Source organism: Salvelinus alpinus, chromosome 1 (genome assembly GCF_045679555.1).
Source record: "Salvelinus alpinus chromosome 1, SLU_Salpinus.1, whole genome shotgun sequence".
Lineage (NCBI taxonomy): Eukaryota > Metazoa > Chordata > Actinopteri > Salmoniformes > Salmonidae > Salvelinus > Salvelinus alpinus.
In genome coordinates this window covers 22,540,201-22,559,243 of record NC_092086.1, presented here as the reverse complement: position 1 = coordinate 22,559,243, position 19,043 = coordinate 22,540,201, and the positions used below count along the sequence as shown (strand labels likewise).

Sequence of the window (19,043 nt, the reverse complement as noted above, 5' to 3'; positions counted from 1 at the left end):
GAAAATGGATTTTGTTCAACATCAACAAAGTGTGCTGTGGTTTCTTATCAACACAATGTCTGGAGTGGGAAAAGCATGTTCACTAGATACAGTGATCCAGCATGGTCATTTTTGTGTAGAATACAATGTTGCTACTTTTTTACAAATACAACACATTTTAGTTGTAATTCATTTATTGCATCAGCTAAACCTATTCATGGTGGTTGTTATTGTTGGGGAAGATGGTATAACATATAGACATTAAAACTTTAGGCCAATGGTTTTACTCTTGGATGTGGGGAGATGGGCCTATATAGAAGACCCCTTTTGGCTCAAGAGCACCCCCAGAGGCAAAAGTTAATATGGTTAATATCATTAGGTAAAAACACGTCGGCTAGACTGTAAGACCCCTCTATTGCATATCTGTTTGTCAGTTTCCCAAGCTGGCTGGTGAAAATGCTGATGCCTTGAATCACTCCTCTGTGGCTGCTGTTGCTTCTCCATGTCCCTGGACTCTGCAACATGGAATCTATTCAGTGAGTTCCCTGTAGCCTGGTTTGTACTGTCTAGTCAACTCTTGTGTTCCTTGTCATGCCACATGCCATGGCCATACAGCACAAACAGATCTGGGACCAGGATAAGTTCAGTTGGCCAACGACACAATGAAATCTGATATTTCCATTTCTCTATTCATCACACTTAAGTAATGTTAATTTGTCAATTACATTGTTAGTAGGACAATGACATGATTTATATTTTTGGAGTAGACTTTCCTATGACCAGGCATCAGCCAATCATGTGGTGTACTCCTCAAGCTCAAGTTCCACTCCAGCCTCAGACTATGTCAACTCATTCACAACACCAAACCACAATAGTGTGATTTACCAGACCAAGGACACCAACCCCATCAGTTGGTCAGCAAGAGTCTTTAAGAACCAACGAGAATGTTCCAACTGTATTTCCTTCCCCACTGCCAGGCTCTCTCTCCAAAGCAGCCTCAGACAAAACCAGACCAACAGTGTTCGCTTCAGCAACCGACTGCTCCTAACATGCGAGGGCAGGTATGTCTTTCACGTCCAGGACTTCAAGAACGACATGGCCCAGATCCCTTCTAACATCAGTCTGGCCCTGTCCTACCCCTGTCCTGAAGGCCAGTATGAATTTCGCTTCGTGGTGAGACCAGAATACATCTGATAGCACTGCCTGGCACAGATGCAACAATGCTCCTAACACAATCCACAAATCTAATAATTTTGCCCTGCTGCCAATCAGTTGTTAATAAGAGTTTGAAATGACAGTACTGTAGTTTTGGAAATACAATATTTGATTGATTTGGTTACATATGCTGAAAGCATATCCAAATGTATCACTGTTCTTAGATTAAAATTATGCAAAAAACTATTAACATAAAATGTTTGCATGCACTTGAATAAATAAAAGGCGTTTGAACATACAGGGATGAGGATTATGCTTTTTCCATGTCTATTATTACTCCACTAGATGGGGTCATTCCTTCAATCATATTCCGTTGTAAATACTCCTTATGGAGGCTGAAAGAGGAATTGGGTACAAAAGTATGAGTTCCTCTTTGACCAAACTACTCTCTAACCCTATATGAGACCTTCAGGTTCTAGGAGCGCATAATTAGCACAGTACTGGATGCCTGGATACTCTAAAGGATTAGAACCATAGAAATACTGGAACAGACATTTACATTTAAGTCAACGACCCATGATGGGTGGCCCGGCGGCCATATTGAGTGTACCAGTCAGATTGCCGTGGTCTAAGGGGATTTATCCTATTTAGTAATTACATTTATTTTATTGTAACCTTGTGATCAGTCCAGGCTGACTGTGATTGCTGCTGGTCAAGCAAACATCTGTCAATATGACGTCAGTCATAGATGCTGTTCAGTGCTCCAGCAGGGTTGGTTAGCTCAGCATCACAGAGCAATGTATTTTTAACTGTCGTGGGAACAAAGTTCAATAGTATCTCTGTTTATTACAGAACCAATGAATAAGGGTGGAGGCTTGACCACTTGACCACTTGACAGCATTGGCATTATGTGTGGTCTGTGGAGAGAGCGAGACAGTAGCTCTTCATTGGCATTATGTGTGGTCTGTGGAGAGAGAGAGACAGTAGCTCTTCATTGGCATTATGTGTGGTCTGTGGAGAGAGCGAGACAGTAGCTCTTCATTGGCATTATGTGTGGTCTGTGGAGAGAGCGAGACAGTAGCTCTTCATTGGCATTATGTGTGGTCTGTGGAGAGAGAGAGACAGTAGCTCTTCATTGGCATTATGTGTGGTCTGTGGAGAGAGAGAGACAGTAGCTCTTCATTGGCATTATGTGTGGTCTGTGGAGAGAGAGAGACAGTAGCTCTTCATTGGCATTATGTGTGGTCTGTGGAGAGAGAGAGACAGTAGTTCTTCATTGGCATTATGTGTGGTCTGTGGAGAGAGAGAGACAGTAGCTCTTCATTGGCATTATGTGTGGTCTGTGGAGAGAGCGAGACAGTAGCTCTTCATTGGCATTATGTGTGGTCTGTGGAGAGAGCGAGACAGTAGCTCTTCATTGGCATTATGTGTGGTCTGTGGAGAGAGAGAGACAGTAGCTCTTCATTGGCATTATGTGTGGTCTGTGGAGAGAGAGAGACAGTAGCTCTTCATTGGTATTATGTGTGGTCTGTGGAGAGAGCGAGACAGTAGCTCTTCATTGGCATTATGTGTGGTCTGTGGAGAGAGAGAGACAGTAGCTCTTCATTGGTATTATGTGTGGTCTGTGGAGAGAGCGAGACAGTAGCTCTTCATTGGCATTATGTGTGGTCTGTGGAGAGAGAGAGACAGTAGCTCTTCATTGGTATTATGTGTGGTCTGTGGAGAGAGCGAGACAGTAGCTCTTCATTGGCATTATGTGTGGTCTGTGGAGAGAGAGAGACAGTAGCTCTTCATTGGCATTATGTGTGGTCTGTGGAGAGAGAGAGATAGTAGCTCTTCATTGGTATTATGTGTGGTCTGTGGAGAGAGAGAGACAGTAGCTCTTCATTGGCATTATGTGTGGTCTGTGGAGAGAGAGAGACAGTAGCTCTTCATTGGCATTATGTGTGGTCTGTGGAGAGAGAGAGACAGTAGCTCTCCTGTAACAATATTTTTATAATGGGGAATTTGTTTTGTTTTTATAGTCATTCATAAAAACACTTTTGGCTCTTTGTATACTTGGTAGTCATGAGGTCAAAAACGGACTCAAGAGACAGACAAGTTATGGCATGTGTGCATGTAAACAATAATATTCACATTTTCGGGTAAGTGACCATATTCTTAGGGCAACCAAAAAATATTGCTGATCTGGCCGAAGTGCTTTTCAGACCTTAAAGTCAATCTCTGAGTAGGGTATGACATAGTGATTGATCATCATTTTTTTTTCTCCTGCTCTAAAGTTACCCCATGTGATTTTTTAAAACTTAAAACAACAAAACTATGAGGAATTCCAGTAGGCGTAGCCTAAAACTGATCTTCTGGTTCATCCCTATTGGGGCTCCCGAGTGGCGCAGCGGTCTAAGCCACTCCATCTCAGTGCTAGAGGCATCACTACAGACCCTGGCTCGATTCCAGGCTGTATCACAACTGGCCATGATTAGGAGTCCCATAGGGCAGCGCACAATTGGCTCAGGGTTTGGACGGAGTAGGCCATCATTGTAAACAAGAATTTGTTCTTAACTGATTTGCCTAGTTAGATAAAGGTTAAATAAAAATAAAACATTTTTAAAAAGTTCCGCTTGCTCTGTGGTTGTCGCAATAGGCAGGGGATTTTTTAAAACCTGAAAACAACCAAATTGCTAAGAATTCCAGTAGGGGTGCTGCAGAATAGGTTTTTTAACCTGCTACACTGGAAGTGTAACTTTTAGTCAGGGCAAGCAGAGCTGAGACACTTTATCCTATTACTCTGGCTGAGATGCACTATATAGGGGTAACTTGCCTAGCCATGCTAGCTTCGCCCTTATGTGGGTGCTAACAAGCATGCTAAGTAGTGCTATGTATCAGCAGCCTTTGTCAGCCAATCCAGTAAGGGTTGGAAGCTCTGGTGAGCTTCGATTGGTTACTCACGTATCATATAACCGAAGATTTGCATAAAGTTCAGCTGTGCCCAACTTTAGCCCAGCTAAGTTCAGCTCCCGCAGCCATGCTTGCATTGCCCAATGGTCCCCTGGCCTTTTGGGGGCCCCAAGCGAGATTTGGTTGAGGGCCCCCCATCTCGCAGAAAAACAATTTAGTAGCCCCCCTCTTGACAGTGGAGAGAAACATTTTACTTTTAAAGTAATTTTTTTGCAGTTCTACACGTTTTGCCATGAGAAAACTTTGCAGTTATATTACAAATGTAATTGCAATTCCACAAATCTTGCCATGGGGCAGAGTGTTTTTGCAGTTTTACAGCAAATCTTCCGCAATTCAATTTGCCATTGAGTAGAGATAATTTTTGTTGCACTTTTAAAGCTACACATTTTGCCATGACTTATGCCTTGTTAATGATACTGGAGTGAGAATGACAAACAAAATCAATACACACACACACATGCTTATTTTTCTATCCTCGTGGGGACCTAAAATGTATTTCCATTCAAAATCCAATTTTCCCTAACCCTAACCCTTACTCTAAACCGAATCATTATACCTAACCCTAAACATAACCCTGATTCCAACCCTAAAGGTGCTATATACAACCTAAATAGGATAACCCTTTGAAGAACCCTTTTTGCTTCCAGGTTGAACCCTTTTGGGTTCATACATGGAACCCAAAAGGGTTCTCCTGAAACCAAAAAGGGTTCTGCTATGGGGACAGCCAAATAACCATTTTTACTAAGTGTAACCCCTGAACCTAAAATATAATTTTACTTTTTGAACTATCTTTGTAGGGACTTTTGGGGATTTCAGGTCCCTACGAGGACAGAAGAACAATTCCACACACACACACACACACACACACACACACACACACACACACACACACACACACACACACACACACACACACACACACACACACACACACACACACACACACACACACACACACACACACACACACACACACACACACACACACACACACACATACACACAGGAAAGGGACTGATTAAGGGTACAAGTAACTCTCATTACATTACATCATACTACGCATACTACACTGGATGATAATTGTCTTGTCAGATAATCATCTCCTACATAGACACATTACAGTCTGAGAATAGCTGACTCTAATGAGAGTAATAGGACTATTTAGAGAAAAGGAGAAGCAGAGGCCTGTTAGAGAGGCCTGGAACCGGATGTGGGCTGAGAGTCAGGCAGTGAGGAAAACGGCCTTCATACAGCTGTTTCCCGGACTACAGTCACAAGTTCAGAAATACCATTAGCAGTCAACACTCAGGGGGAGAAGTATGTCAAATTCAGTCCCTTAAAGGCCCAGTGCAGTCAAAAACTAATATTCCTGTGTTTAATATTTCCACACTATGAGGTTGGAATAATTATTGTAAAATTGTGAAAAATTATGATAATGCCCTTTTAATGTAATAGCTTTTTATAAAGGCTGCCTGAAATGTCAGTCTGTTTTGGTGGGTTGGCGTTTTGGCCTGCCTGGTCACCAGGCAGTAAATTAGTTAATAGACCAATTGTAACGTTAGGAGAATGATGGGTGTGCAGAGAGCAGAAGTTTCACGGGAAAAACGCTTTAATGTCCACAATAAACAGGAACAGGTACAAAAATGGGTGAAGCCAAAACACAGGCGCAAACACAACCCAAAGACCACTGTTACATAAACCGGACAGCGAAAACCCAAAATCAACAATACACCTCCTACTTACAATAACAACAAGCCCGCACAAACACAAACGGGCTAATCGAACTTAAATAGTACCCACCCCAAAAACCCAACAAGGAGCAGGTGAAACCAATTAGACAGACATAAACGAAAAGGAAAAAGGGGTCGGTGGCAGCTAGTAGACCGGTGACGACGACCGCCGAGCGCCGCCCGAACAGGAAGGGGAGCCACCTTCGGTGATATTCGTGACACCAATAAGAAATAGAGTTCCAAACCTCTCTGCCTATAGCACCTAGTTTTCAGTTTTTCCCTCCCAACTCAGACTACTCCCAGACAGTCATTGCAAATTCAAGCAAGAATTTTGCTTGAGAAATTGCTCTTTGCTAAGAAGCTATTTGTGTCTTTTTGACCATTTTAATTGAAAACAATCACAGTAAAACATGATTTTTGCTTGATCCAGCAATACGATGCGGAGGCTCCGTATGGAGGGTGTGACGCAATTGCGGAGCCTCCGGAGGCTTGCTGAGGCCAAATCAAGCTCCGTACGGCGATGCCATGCGCCTCCCAAATGATGTAACACTGCAGAGGGCTCTGCATAGCTGCACATTGACATGATTGGTTGACAGTAGGTGGGGGCGGTACGTCCAGTATAAACATAAACTCAGGTCCTTGACAACTCCCTTCACAACAGCTCTGCTCCGTGAAGCAAGAAGTATGAATGCCCTGACTGCTGTGGAGGCTCCATCGTTGTAAATGCTGTGTGGCCACTTCAGACGCCAGATTTGTACTTACTTGTTACCCAGAAATGATTTGATATTAAGATAAACACAGCTGCATTGAACCTTTACGCATAATAAACACTGAACAAATAGTTTCTATCTTGGTTTACATCATATCGCTCAACATCAGTGGACAGTCACCATGTGGATCTCTGTGTGTCTGATCAGCTCTTTCCTTCATATCACTGCAGGTGAGTCCTAACATGTAGACTATGTAATATGTATAGCAAAGAAAACCTCCTACCTACCCTGCATAAGTAAAAGTATCAGATAAATGTATTCAAACAACATCTGGCATGTGTTGAAAAACAGAAATTTAGCAGAATATCTTGCAGATGAAAAATACATACTGTACGCTTCAGCAAACAGTAAACACAGAAAATGTTGCTGGCTGATTGTTTTCAATACAGATTTAAATGGGTTTCTTGATTGTATGGTTTAATAACTATGTTTTTATAGCATCGATTTTAAACAATTAAAATGCTGATGAAATCCCAGACCTGTCCATGTTCCAAAGTCAACATGAGTGGATTACTGTTTAAAGTACGAGAAAAATGTAAAATGACGCAAAATAATCTTTTGATACAGTTACTACCATACAGATCTCACATTTGATGGTGTATTGTTAATGGAGCTCTGTAATCCTGCAATGACATTAAAAACATTATGGCTTATGTTGTTTTGTGTTTCAACAGGCTGCACTCTGTCAGTCACTAACTATGGTGAGATCACTGTCTACTCAGGCCAGTCTGTTCTCCTGCCCTGCTCCTGTAGTAACACCCAGGCTAAACCTCCCAGCTTCACATGGACTAAACTCAGAGATCAACAGACACCTGAGATAATACTAACCCAGAGTGATCTCTACAGAGGCAGAGTGGAGCTGTTTAATAACACCTCTCCTGGGAACCTCTCAGTCCTCCTCTCACACGTCACTGAGGACGATGATGGGTGGTACAGGTGTGGAATCATCCATGGAAAATACAGAGACATCAAACTCACTGTTAAAGGTAAGAGATGCAGCTAATATCAAGCTTACATCGCTGTATATATAGAAGGTAAAACAGGAAACTGAAAATGCAAAAATGGATACAACATTAATGATATGGTTCGGTGTGTATGGTAGTAGTTGTAGAGATCTACCATTTTCTGTAATTACAAAAATAAGTGTCCAATAATACATTGCTTTGTGTTTCAACAGGCTGCACTCTGTCAGACCCTCAATCAAGGGTGGTCAATGGATCCCCAGGCCAGTCTGTTCTCCTGCCCTGCTCCTGTAGTAACACCCAGGCTAAACCTCCCAGCTTCACATGGACTAAACACAGAGGTCAACAGACACCTGAGATAATACTAACCCAGAGTGATCTCTACAGAGGCAGAGTGGAGATGTTTAATAACACCTCTCCTGGGAACCTCTCAGTCCTCCTCTCACACGTCACTGAGGACGATCAGGGGTGGTACAGGTGTGGAATCAGTGAGACTCAAATGACAGACATCGAAATTGATATTCAAAGTAAGACAGACAATTCTGATTAATCACTTCAATCTTTTTGAACACTATTATTGATATTATCTCATCTGTAAATATTGTAACAGCATACTGTAGATATTGTAACAGCATACTGTAAATATTGTAACAGCATACTGTAGATATGTTACAGCATACTGTAAATATTGTTACAGCATACTGTAGATATTGTAACAGCACACTGTAAATATTGTAACAGCATACTGTAGATATGTTACAGCATACTGTAGATATTGTTACAGCATACTGTAGATATGTTACAGCATACTGTAGATATTGTAACAGCATACTGTAGATATTGTAACAGCATACTGTAGATATTGTTACAGCATACTGTAGATATGTTACAGCATACTGTAGATATTGTTACAGCATACTGTAGATATGTTACAGCATACTGTAGATATTGTAACAGCATACTGTAGATATTGTAACAGCATACTGTAGATATTGTAACAGCATACTGTAAATATTGTAACAGCATACTGTAGATATTGTAACAGCATACTGTAAATATTGTAACAGCATACTGTAAATATTGTAACAGCATACTGTAGATATTGTAACAGCATACTGTAAATATTGTAACAGCACACTGTAAATATTGTAACAGCATACTGCAGATATGTTACAGCATACTGTAGATATTGTAACAGCATACTGTAAATATTGTAACAGCGTGCTGTAGATATTGTAACAGCATACTGTAGATATTGTAACATCATACTGCAGATATTGTAACAGCATACTGTAAATATTGTAACAGCATACTGTAAATATTGTAACAGCATACTGTAGATATTGTAACAGCATACTGTAGATATTGTAACAACATACTGTCGATAATGTAACAGCATACTGTAAATATTGTAACAGCATACTGTAAATATTGTAACAGCATACTGTAGATATTGTAACAGCATACTGTAAATATTGTAACAGCATACTGTAGATATTGTAACAGCATACTGTAAATATTGTAACAGCATACTGTAAATATTGTAACAGCGTGCTGTAGATATTGTAACAGCATACTGTAGATATTGTAACATCATACTGCAGATATTGTAACAGCATACTGTAGATATTGTAACAGCATACTGTAAATATTGTAACAACATACTGGAGATATTGAAACAACATACTGTAAATATTGTAACAACATACTGTAAATATTGTAACAGCATACTGCAGATATTGTAACAACATACTGCAGATATTGAAACAGCATACTATAAATATTGTAACAGCATACTGTAAATATTGTAACAACATACTGCAGATAGTAACAACATACTGTAAATATTGTAACAACATACTGCAGATATTGAAACATCATACTGCAGATATTGTAACAGCATACTGTAAATATTGTAACAACATACTGCAGATATTGTAACAACATACTGCAGATATTGTAACAGCATACTATATATATTGTAACAACATACTGTAAATATTGTAACAATATACTGCAGATATTGTAACAACATACTGCAGATATTGTAACAGCATACTGTAAATATTGTAACAGCATACTGTAAATATTGTAACAGCATACTGTAAATATTGTAACAACATACTTTAGACATTGTAACAACATACTGTAAAACGAGGGCCCTTCCAGGCCAACAGCACTGCAGTACGTAGATTACCTGACCTGACAGACTGAGTTGAGTGAAATTGAGAACACATTTCACCAAATGTTCTACTCATTAGATTTAAGTACATAATATAGCTTTGTAATGTGCCTTTGCTCTGGCTAATGTTCCTCTTGTCTGTCAGGGAAATACCAACCCCTCACAACCACTACCACCAAACGCCCACCATTAACTCAACCAAATGGACTAGACAGCACAAAATTCCAAATACCAAAAACGTCACCTAAAGGTCAGTGAATGTTTGTTATGAAATTGTTCTCCATAAAAATTATATTTAAATTAAATCATTTAAATGTATGTTTCTGTTTATATAACCCGGTACATTTACAGAACTTTGAACAAAAATCACTATTCAGGCTGACCCCATAATCTCTTGTATTGGACTGTACTGGAAGAGTTCTCTTTTGCACACAGCCAAGCTATCTGTTACACTGTAGACTGACAGAACACTGTCATGTCCTTTAGGGGCAGACACGGTGGGGACTTCAGGAGAAGATCCATCTGCTTCCCCTCAACAATACAATCCAATCCAATACATCTTACTGGCTGTTCTACCAGTCATACTGATCATCGCTGGAGTGGCTTTGTACATATACAAGAGAAACAAAGGTACAGTATGTATTCCATAATTGCAACCACTCAGAAAAGCAATGACTTCAGTGGAATGTGGAAATGATTTGTTTTGTGTATTAAACTGTGTTTTTAATCCCCAGGAAAGAAAAACACAGGGGAGAAAAGCAGTGGGAGCAAAACAGAAGGAAAGAAAAAGGTAAATAAATCATTTAGAAGCTCTATCACATTGAGAGTGATGGGAAAGGAAGACAGATAGAACAATCAATCAATCAATCAAATGTATTTATAAAGCCCTTCTTACATCAGCTGATGTCACAAAGTGCTGTACAGAAACCCAGCCTAAAACCCCAAACAGCAAGCAATGCAGGTGTAGAAGCATGGTGGCTAGGAAAAACACCCTAGAAAGGCCAGAACCTAGGAAGAAACCTAGAGAGGAACCAGGCTATGAGGGGTGGCCAGTCCTCTTCTGGCTGTGCCGGGTGGAGATTATAACAGAACATGGCCAAGATGTCCAAATTTTCATAGATGACCAGCAGGGTCAAATAATAATAATCACAGTGGTTGTCGAGGGTGCAACAGGTCAGCACCTCAGGAGTAAATGTCAGTTGGCTTTTCATAGCCGATCATTCAGAGTATCTCTACCGCTCCTGCTGTCTCTAGAGCGTTGAAAACAGCAGGTGTGGGACAGGTAGCACGTCCGGTGAATAGGTCAGGGTTCCATAGCCGCAGGCAGAACAGGTGAAACTGGAGCAGCAGCATGGCCAGGTGGACTGGGGACAGCAAGGAGTCATCAGGCCAGGTAGTCCTGAGGCATGGTCGTAGGGCTCAGGTCCTCCGAGAGAGAGAAAGAAAGAAAGAAAGAAAGAAAGAGAGAGAGAGAGAAAGAAAGAAAGAAAGAAAGAGAAAGAAAGAAAGAGAGAGAGAATTAGGAAGAACATACTTAAATTCACACAGGACACCGGATAAGACAGGTGAAATACTCCAGAAATAACAGACTGACCCTAGCCCCCCGACACATAAACTACTGCAGCATAAATACTGGAGGCTGAGACAGGAGGGGTCAGGAGACACTGTGGCCCCATCCGACAATACCCCCGGACAGGGCCAAACAGGCAGGATATAACCCCACCCACTTTGCCAAACCACAGCCCCCACACCACTAGAGGGATATCTTCAACCACCAACTTACCATCCTGAGACAAGGCCGAGTATAGCCCACAAAGATCTCCTCCACGACACAACCCAAGGGGGGGCGCCAACCCAGACAGGAAGATCATGTCAGTGACTCAACCCACTCAAGTGACGCACCCCTCCTAGGGACGGCATGGAAGAGCACCAGTAAGCCAGTGACTCAGCCCCTGTAATAGGGTTAGAGGCAGAGAATCCCAGTGGAGAGAGGGGAACTGGCCAGGCAGAGACAGCAAGGGCGGTTCGCTGCTCCAGTGCCTTTCCGTTCACCTTCACACTCCTGGGCCAGACTACACTCATACACTCATAGGACCTACTGAAGAGATGAGTCTTCAATAAAGACTTAAAAGTTGAGACCGAGTCTGCGTCTCTCACATGGGAAGGCAGACCATTCCATAAAAATGGAGCTCTATAGGAGAAAGCCCTGCCTCCAGCTATTTGCTTAAAATTTTGGGGACAGTCAGGAGGCCTGCGTCTTGTGATCGTAGCGTATGTGTAGGTATGTACGGCAGGACCAAATCGGAAAGATAGGTAGGAGCAAGCCCATATAATGCGTTGTAGGTTAGCAGTAAAACCTTGAAATCAGCCCTTGCCTTAACAGGAAGCCAGTGTAGAGAGGCTAGCACTGGAGTAATATGATCAATTTTTGGGTTCTAGTCAAGATTCTAGCAGCCGTGTTTAGCACTAACTGAAGTTTATTTAGTGTTTTATCCGGGTAGCCGGAAAGCTGAGCATTGCAGTAGTCTAACCTAGAAGTGACAAAAGCATGGATACATTTTTCTGCATCAAGTTTCTGATTTTTGCAATGTTACGTAGATGGAATAAAGCTGTCCTTGAAACAGTCTTGATATATTCGTCAAAAGAGAGATCAGGGTCCAGAGTAACGCCAAGGTCCTTCACAGTTTAATTTGAGACAACTGTACAACCATCAAGATTAATTGTCAGATTCAACAGAAGATCTATTTGTTTCTTGGGACCTAGAACAAGCATCTCTGTTTTGTTCGAGTTTAAAAGTAGAACATTTGCATCTAACCACTTTCTTATGTCTGAAACACAGGCTTCCAGGGAGGGCAATTGTGGGGCTTCACCATGTTTCATTGAAATGTACAGCTGTGTGTCATCCGCGTAGCAGTGAAAGTTAACATTATGTTTCCGAATGACATCCCCAAGAGGTAAAATATATAGTGAAAAGGATAGTGGTCCTAAAACGGAACCTTGAGGAACACCGAAATTTATAGCTGATTTGTCAAAGGACAAACCATCCACAGAGACAAACTAATATCTTTCGGACAGATAAAATCTAAACCAGGCCAGAACTTGTCCGTGTAGACCAATTTGGGTTTCCAATCCCTCCAAAAGAATCTGGTGATCGATGGTATCAAAAGCAGCTTTTTCAAGAGAGGCTTTATTACTGGTACTTTTCAAATCCCACTTATCATTGTGGTATTATACGGTTAATGGGACAAGGTTAGTGTAGGTGTGTAATTTTCTGTCTCCTAGGATGATTCCTCTGCAATGTGTTCCTCGATTGCAGACAGAAACACAGGTTTAGGCGACAAGACAACAATACCGCTCAGTGCACCAGTAAGAGACAGTGTGTTTGTGTGTGTCTTAAAGACTGTTACTGGATCAAGTCATGTCAAATTCAGTGGCCAAATTAGGGTCTCAAGAAAGATAACGTCTCAATCATTGTGCTATTTCTGTGCTGTGGACGTCACTGTTTTATGTGTCTCAAACAGGAGGCTGCTGAGAGGAGGACGGCTCATAATAACGGCTTGAATGGAGTTAATGGAATGGCATCAAACACATAGAAAACGGGTACAATACCATTCCATTGATTCCGTTCCAGCCATTACTATGAGCCCATCCTCCCCAATTAAGGTGCCACCAGCCGCCTGTGGTGTCTCATTGTATCTCTCCTCTCTAGGATGATCCCTCTGTAATGTATGATACGGTTCAAGAACCCAGAAACAACAACCAAGAGGAGACAACAACACCCCTCAGTGCTCCAGTAAGAGAAGTAGTGTGTGTGTGTGTGTGTGTGTGTGTGTGTGTGTGTGTGTGTGTGTGTGTGTGTGTGTGTGTGTGTGTGTGTGTGTGTGTGTGTGTGTGTGTGTGTGTGTGTGTGTGTGTGTGTGTGAGCATGAGAGCATGAGAGAGAGAGAGTGTGTGTTTGTTAGTATAAACATGATCTATAGTGTAAATGAGTGTGAATCTGTGCATCCCTAGATGTCAGCAGCAGTGCTTGTGTCTCGTATTGTCCCTCTCTACAGGAGGACACCTCAGTCACATACTCCACCATCGTCCACATGAAAGGAAAAGGGAACGCAGCAGTGAGTCTGGAGAGCGGTGGAGAAACAGAGTACTCCACTATCAAGACAGGCAGGTTCTTCTAGAGCCACTGTACAATAGGCCTACAGCCATCTCACAGCCTTTTCCTGCAGAGAGATCTCATATTGGGCCCAGTATCAAGAGGTTTGATCTGGCACACATGACTATAAATATATTTAACTCTCTACTAAGACATGTTTAGTGGTTATCACAGTAAATCAGATGTTAACCTACAACCAAAATAATAAAGTCCCCGAGATACAGGCAAGATGATGGTGAGGCAATAAGATACCATTTAGTTTTTGTGTAGCTGAGACCAAAGCACCTTATATGGCTTAAAGTTCAGCTAGTTCTCTTTTTATATCGTTGTTGTGCATTTATTTTTAAACATGTGAACTTTTTGAAATAGAGACAGATGATTTCAGACATGTTTGAGAAAAAGGAAAATGTGGTTTGATGTGTCAAAGCAAAAAAACACAGATTTCACAATCAGTTTTGCAAGAGGTTGCTTGGGTGGCTATTATTAAAACGGATATCATCCATCTTAATGTTGTAAGGGGTGCGTGACTGGCTGCAGGGAAGTCAGGCGCAGGAGAGCAGAACTGGGTAAAAACCGGAGCAGTTTAATATGAAACAAAAACAACGGCACCCAGAACAACAAAATATGGGTACAAAATAACCCGTCGCGAACCAGTCAGAGTGCACAAACACTTTACAATAAACAATTTCACACACATACATGGGGGGAACAGAGGGTTATATACACGACAAGTAATGAGGGAAAGTAAACCAGGTGTGTGGGAAAACAAGACAAAACAAATGGAAAATGAAAGGTGGATCGGCGATGGCTAGAAGACCGGTGACGTCGACCGCCGAACGCCGCCCGAACAAGGAGAGGATCCGACTTTGGCGGAAGTCGTGACAAATGTATATACTGCACTTCTTATTTTTCTGCCAAGAAGCTGGTACACGCTGAGCATTTCATCATTCTCGAAGTTGACCAAAAAAAATGTAAAGGATACAAATGTTTTTAATGTCAGAATTTGTCACAGGCAACAATCTTTGTGAAAACAACCTCTACCTAATGTCAGAATTTGTCACAGACAACAATCCTTGTGAAAACAACCTTAAACTTTTGTCAAAACCTGTTAGTTAGCTACAGTACTTCCTGTTTCGTGTAATGTACAAATCACACACTGTGGTCTTCCTGAACAGGGAAAGCAGTCTAACAATGTCATCAACTGAAGCATACACTTTGAAGTGCACAACTAACAGGAAATTACATGTTTTATTTAGTGTGTCATTTTCTTTGTCATTTGACAAAGTCTGATTCTCCAATCATGACTGTAAATACACTGAACAGAAATATATACGCAACATCTAAAGTGTTGGTCCTACAGTATCTTTCATGAGCTGAAATAAAAGATCACAGAAATGTTCCATACGCACAAAAATCTTATTTCTCTCCCAGGCCCACCCATGGCTGTGCCCCTGCCCAGTCATGTGAAATCCATAGATTAGGGCCTAATTTATTTAATTCAATTGACTGATTTCCTTATATGAACTGTAACTCAGTAAAATCTTTGAAATTGTTGCATGTTGCGTTTATATTTTTGCTCAACGTACATATGAGGACACCGAGATACGGACCTCTGTAATTGTATCTAAGTTGACAAATAAATTAATAACGCAAACGTATATTTTGTACACAATAAAGAAAATAAATGATGGGTCAACATCTAAATATTGCTTTCAGCGTTGATCAAAACTCACTAGAGAAGTAGGCAAAACTAGAAACGTCGCTTGGCTGCTGATAGTGTGTTTGCAAGGTGCCGGACAAAAAGGCAATTTTAAAAACATTCTGTGACTCCTGCCATGTCTACAGACATCCACAAACAAACATGCAGCGCTGGAAAAAGTACTCATTTGTCATACTTGAGTAAAAGTAAAGATACCTTAATAGAAAATGACTCAAGTAAAAGTGAAAGTCACCCAGTAAAATACTACTTGAGTAAAACTCAAAGTATAAGGTTTTAAATATACTTAAGTATTAAAAGTAAATGTAATTGCTAATATATACTTAGTAATCAAAGTAAAAGTATAAATAACTTCAAATTCCTTATATTAAGAAAACAAGAAGGCATAATTGTATTACCTTATGGATAGCCAGGGGCACACTCCAACACTCAGACATAATTTACAAACAAAGCATGTGTGTTTAGTGAGTCCACCAGATCAGACGCAGTAGAGATGACCAGGGATGTTCTCTTGATAAGTGCGTGAATTGGACCATTTTCAGGTCCTGCTAAGCATTCAAAATGTAAGAAGTAGTTTTGGGTATCAGGATAAATGTATGGAGTAAAAAGTACAGTATTTTCTTTAGGAATGTAGTGAAGTAAAATATGTCCAAAATATCAATAGTAAAGTAAAGTACAGACACCCCAAAAACCGACTTAAGTAGTATTTTAAAGTATTTTTACTTAGGTACTTTACACCACTGCAAAAACGACTCTCGGAGAGTGAGTGCACAACTGGTAAATAATCACTTATAGATATGTCAGTCAGGTGGCTAGCTCTATTACAGTAACGTTGGGCTCTGGTTATTACTTAGCCAACCAGAGGGATGAAGTAAGAAGCTAACATTAAAACAGAGCCTTCCTCAGCAGGAGAAACTATTGGCTACTAAATTCTCACAATAACTTTGCTTTACAGTGAGTAGGACAGACAGTGATGTGGTGCGATGAGCGGTTTGGCGGAGGCAGGCTGCAATGCATGCAGGAGGGAGCAGGAGACAGAGAGAGAGAGAGAGAGAGAGAGAGAGAGAGAGAGAGAGGAAGCAAGCAAGCAGAGAGAGAGGTTAGTACAGTGGTACAGAGAGAGAGGTTAGTACAGTGGTCCCAAACTTGGGGTCCCCAGAGACAATCTGTACTAATCTTTAAAACAAGTTAGGATTTATTTAAATTTGTTACACTATGTTTCAATATGAACATCTGTACATGGCCTATCTTCCCTATAGGCCTACATTAAAACACAATCAAAAGGCAAACAATACATTTAAAAAAATGTAATATGTTTATGTCTGTGGTTGTTTGTCTTATCCATGACCCACCTTTTTTCCCCACTACTGATATTAATACAGAATCATGGATTGTAATAACTAATGTGAATGTGATAATACGATCATCTGTGTGCTCCGCTGATGTCTGTTTGTGCAGAGCTGAATTAATGCCTAGGAATAATAATGTGAATGTTATGTCATTTGAGAAAAGAGATACTGTGCATTCAAAAAGTACTCAGACCCCTTGACTTTTTCCACATTTTGTTACGTTACAGCCTAAAATTGATTAAATTAATAAAAATCCTCATCAATCTACACACAATACCCCATAATGACAAAGCAAAAACAGTTTTTTGCACATTTTTGCACATTTATCAAAAATAAAACACAGAAATACCTTATTTACATAAGTATTCAGACCCTTTGCTATACGACTTTGAGCTCAGGTGCATCCTGTTTCCATTGATCATCCCTGAGATATTTCCAGAACTTGATTGGAGTCCACCTGAGGTATATTCAATTGATTGGAAATGATTTAGAAAGGCACACACCTGTCTATATAAGGTCCCACAGTTCCACAAGGTCTGACAGTGCATGTCAGAACAAAAACCAAGCCATGAGGTCAAAGGAATTGGCCGTAGAACTCCGAGACAGGATTGTGTCGAGGCACAGATCTGGGGAAGGGTACCAAAACATGTCTGCATCATTGAAGTGTCCCAAGTACACAGTGGCCTCCATCCTTCTTGAATGGAAGAAGTTTGCAACCATCAAGACTCTTCCTAGAGCTGGCCGCCTGGCCAAACTGAGAAATTGGGGGAGGAGGGCCTTGGTCAGGGAGGTGATCAAGAACCGGATGGTCACTCTGACAGAGCTCCAGAGTTCCTCTAGATGGGAGAACGTTCCAGAAAGACAACCATCTCTGCAGCACTCCACCAATCAGGCCTTTATGGTAGAGTGGCCAGATGGAAGCCACTCCTCAGTAAAAGGCACATGACAGCCTGCTTGGAGTTTGCCAAAAGGCACCAAAAGCCATGAGAAATAATATTCTCTGGTCTGATGAAACCAAGATTGAAACCTTTGGCCTGAACGCCAAGCGTCACGTCTGGAGGAAACCTGGCACCATATCTAACTAAAATACCTCATACCTCTGCACATTGTTCTGGTACTAGTACCACTGTATATAGCTTAATTTTTGTATATTTTATTCCTTTTGTGTTACCATTTGAATCATATTTTTTTCACTCTGCATTGTTGGGAAGGGGTCGTGAGCAAGAAATTCATGGTAAAGTCAACACCCGTTGTCACGACTTCCGCCGAAGTCGGTCCCTCTCCTTGTTCGGGCGGCGGTCGGCGGTCGACGTCACCGGCTTTCTAGCCATCGCCGATCCACTTTTAATTTTCCATTTGTTTTGTCTTTGTTTTCTACACACCTGGTTTCTATTCCCCAGTTACATGTTCATTATTTAACCCTCTGTTTCCCCCATGTTTGTGTGCGTGTTTGTATATAATGTTCAGGTCGTTACGTGTTGGCTGGTATTGTTTGCCGGGTTCGTTATTACGCCCGTTATTTACGAGTGACCGTTTTTTTCACGCACCTTTATTATTTGTTTTATACTGGTGCTGTTCGTGGAATAAATGACCTTGAACACTCATCTCTGCTCTCCTGCGCCTGATTCCATGCACCAGTTACCCACAGCCTGACACCTGTTGTATTCAGAGCATGTGACGAATAACATTTGATTTGATTTTAAATTAATAGGAGTGTTTCACTCTTGCAAAAGTATTTAGTATTTTTAGTACTTAGCAGCTCCTCTTACTGGGTTCCAAACAGGAATAAAACATTCACATCACAAAAAATCAACAGCCTACGTCATAAATAAAACAATTACATCACAACAAAACAACAGCCTACATCATAAATAAAACAATTACATCACAACAGAACAGAACAACAGCCTACATCATAAATAAAACAATTACATCACAACAAAACAACCTACATCATAAATAAAACAATTACATCACAGCAAAACAACAGCCTACATCATAAATAAAACAATATATCATACAAGACATTATTACATCATTACTCTAATATTACACATTTACAATATAAAATGTACAATACTACATGTAGTG

At 40.9% G+C, this 19,043-nt stretch overlaps 1 protein-coding gene across 4 annotated transcripts; it reads left to right on the top strand.

Annotated features, from left to right (window-relative positions):
- Positions 1-6,467: 6,467 nt before the first annotated feature.
- LOC139571374 (cell surface A33 antigen-like) lies at positions 6,468-14,467 on the top strand. Of its 4 annotated transcripts, XM_071394188.1 has the most exons (9): positions 6,480-6,759; positions 7,264-7,575; positions 7,767-8,078; positions 9,879-9,983; positions 10,220-10,363; positions 10,468-10,523; positions 13,016-13,099; positions 13,443-13,526; positions 13,789-14,467. In XM_071394188.1, exons 1-9 carry the CDS (start codon positions 6,711-6,713, stop codon positions 13,909-13,911), a joined length of 1,269 nt encoding a protein of 422 aa, XP_071250289.1. In that variant the 5' UTR covers positions 6,480-6,710; the 3' UTR covers positions 13,912-14,467. The 4 variants fall into 4 exon arrangements, with proteins under 4 accessions (XP_071250312.1, XP_071250304.1, XP_071250289.1 ...); XM_071394203.1 differs by lacking the exon at positions 9,879-9,983 and having other exon boundaries at positions 6,474-6,759; XM_071394197.1 differs by lacking the exon at positions 13,016-13,099.
- The last annotated feature ends 4,576 nt before the right edge of the window (positions 14,468-19,043 follow it).

Excerpts from the sequence above, each read along its gene's own strand:
- LOC139571374 (XM_071394188.1), top strand. The coding sequence starts at position 6,711 with ATGTGGATCTCTGTGTGTCTGATCAGCTCTTTCCTTCATATCACTGCA. Across the intron at positions 13,100-13,442 it reads CAATACCGCTCAGTGCACCA|GATGATCCCTCTGTAATGTA; the intron begins GTAAGAGACAGT and ends TCTCCTCTCTAG. Across the intron at positions 13,527-13,788 it reads CAACACCCCTCAGTGCTCCA|GAGGACACCTCAGTCACATA; the intron begins GTAAGAGAAGTA and ends CCCTCTCTACAG.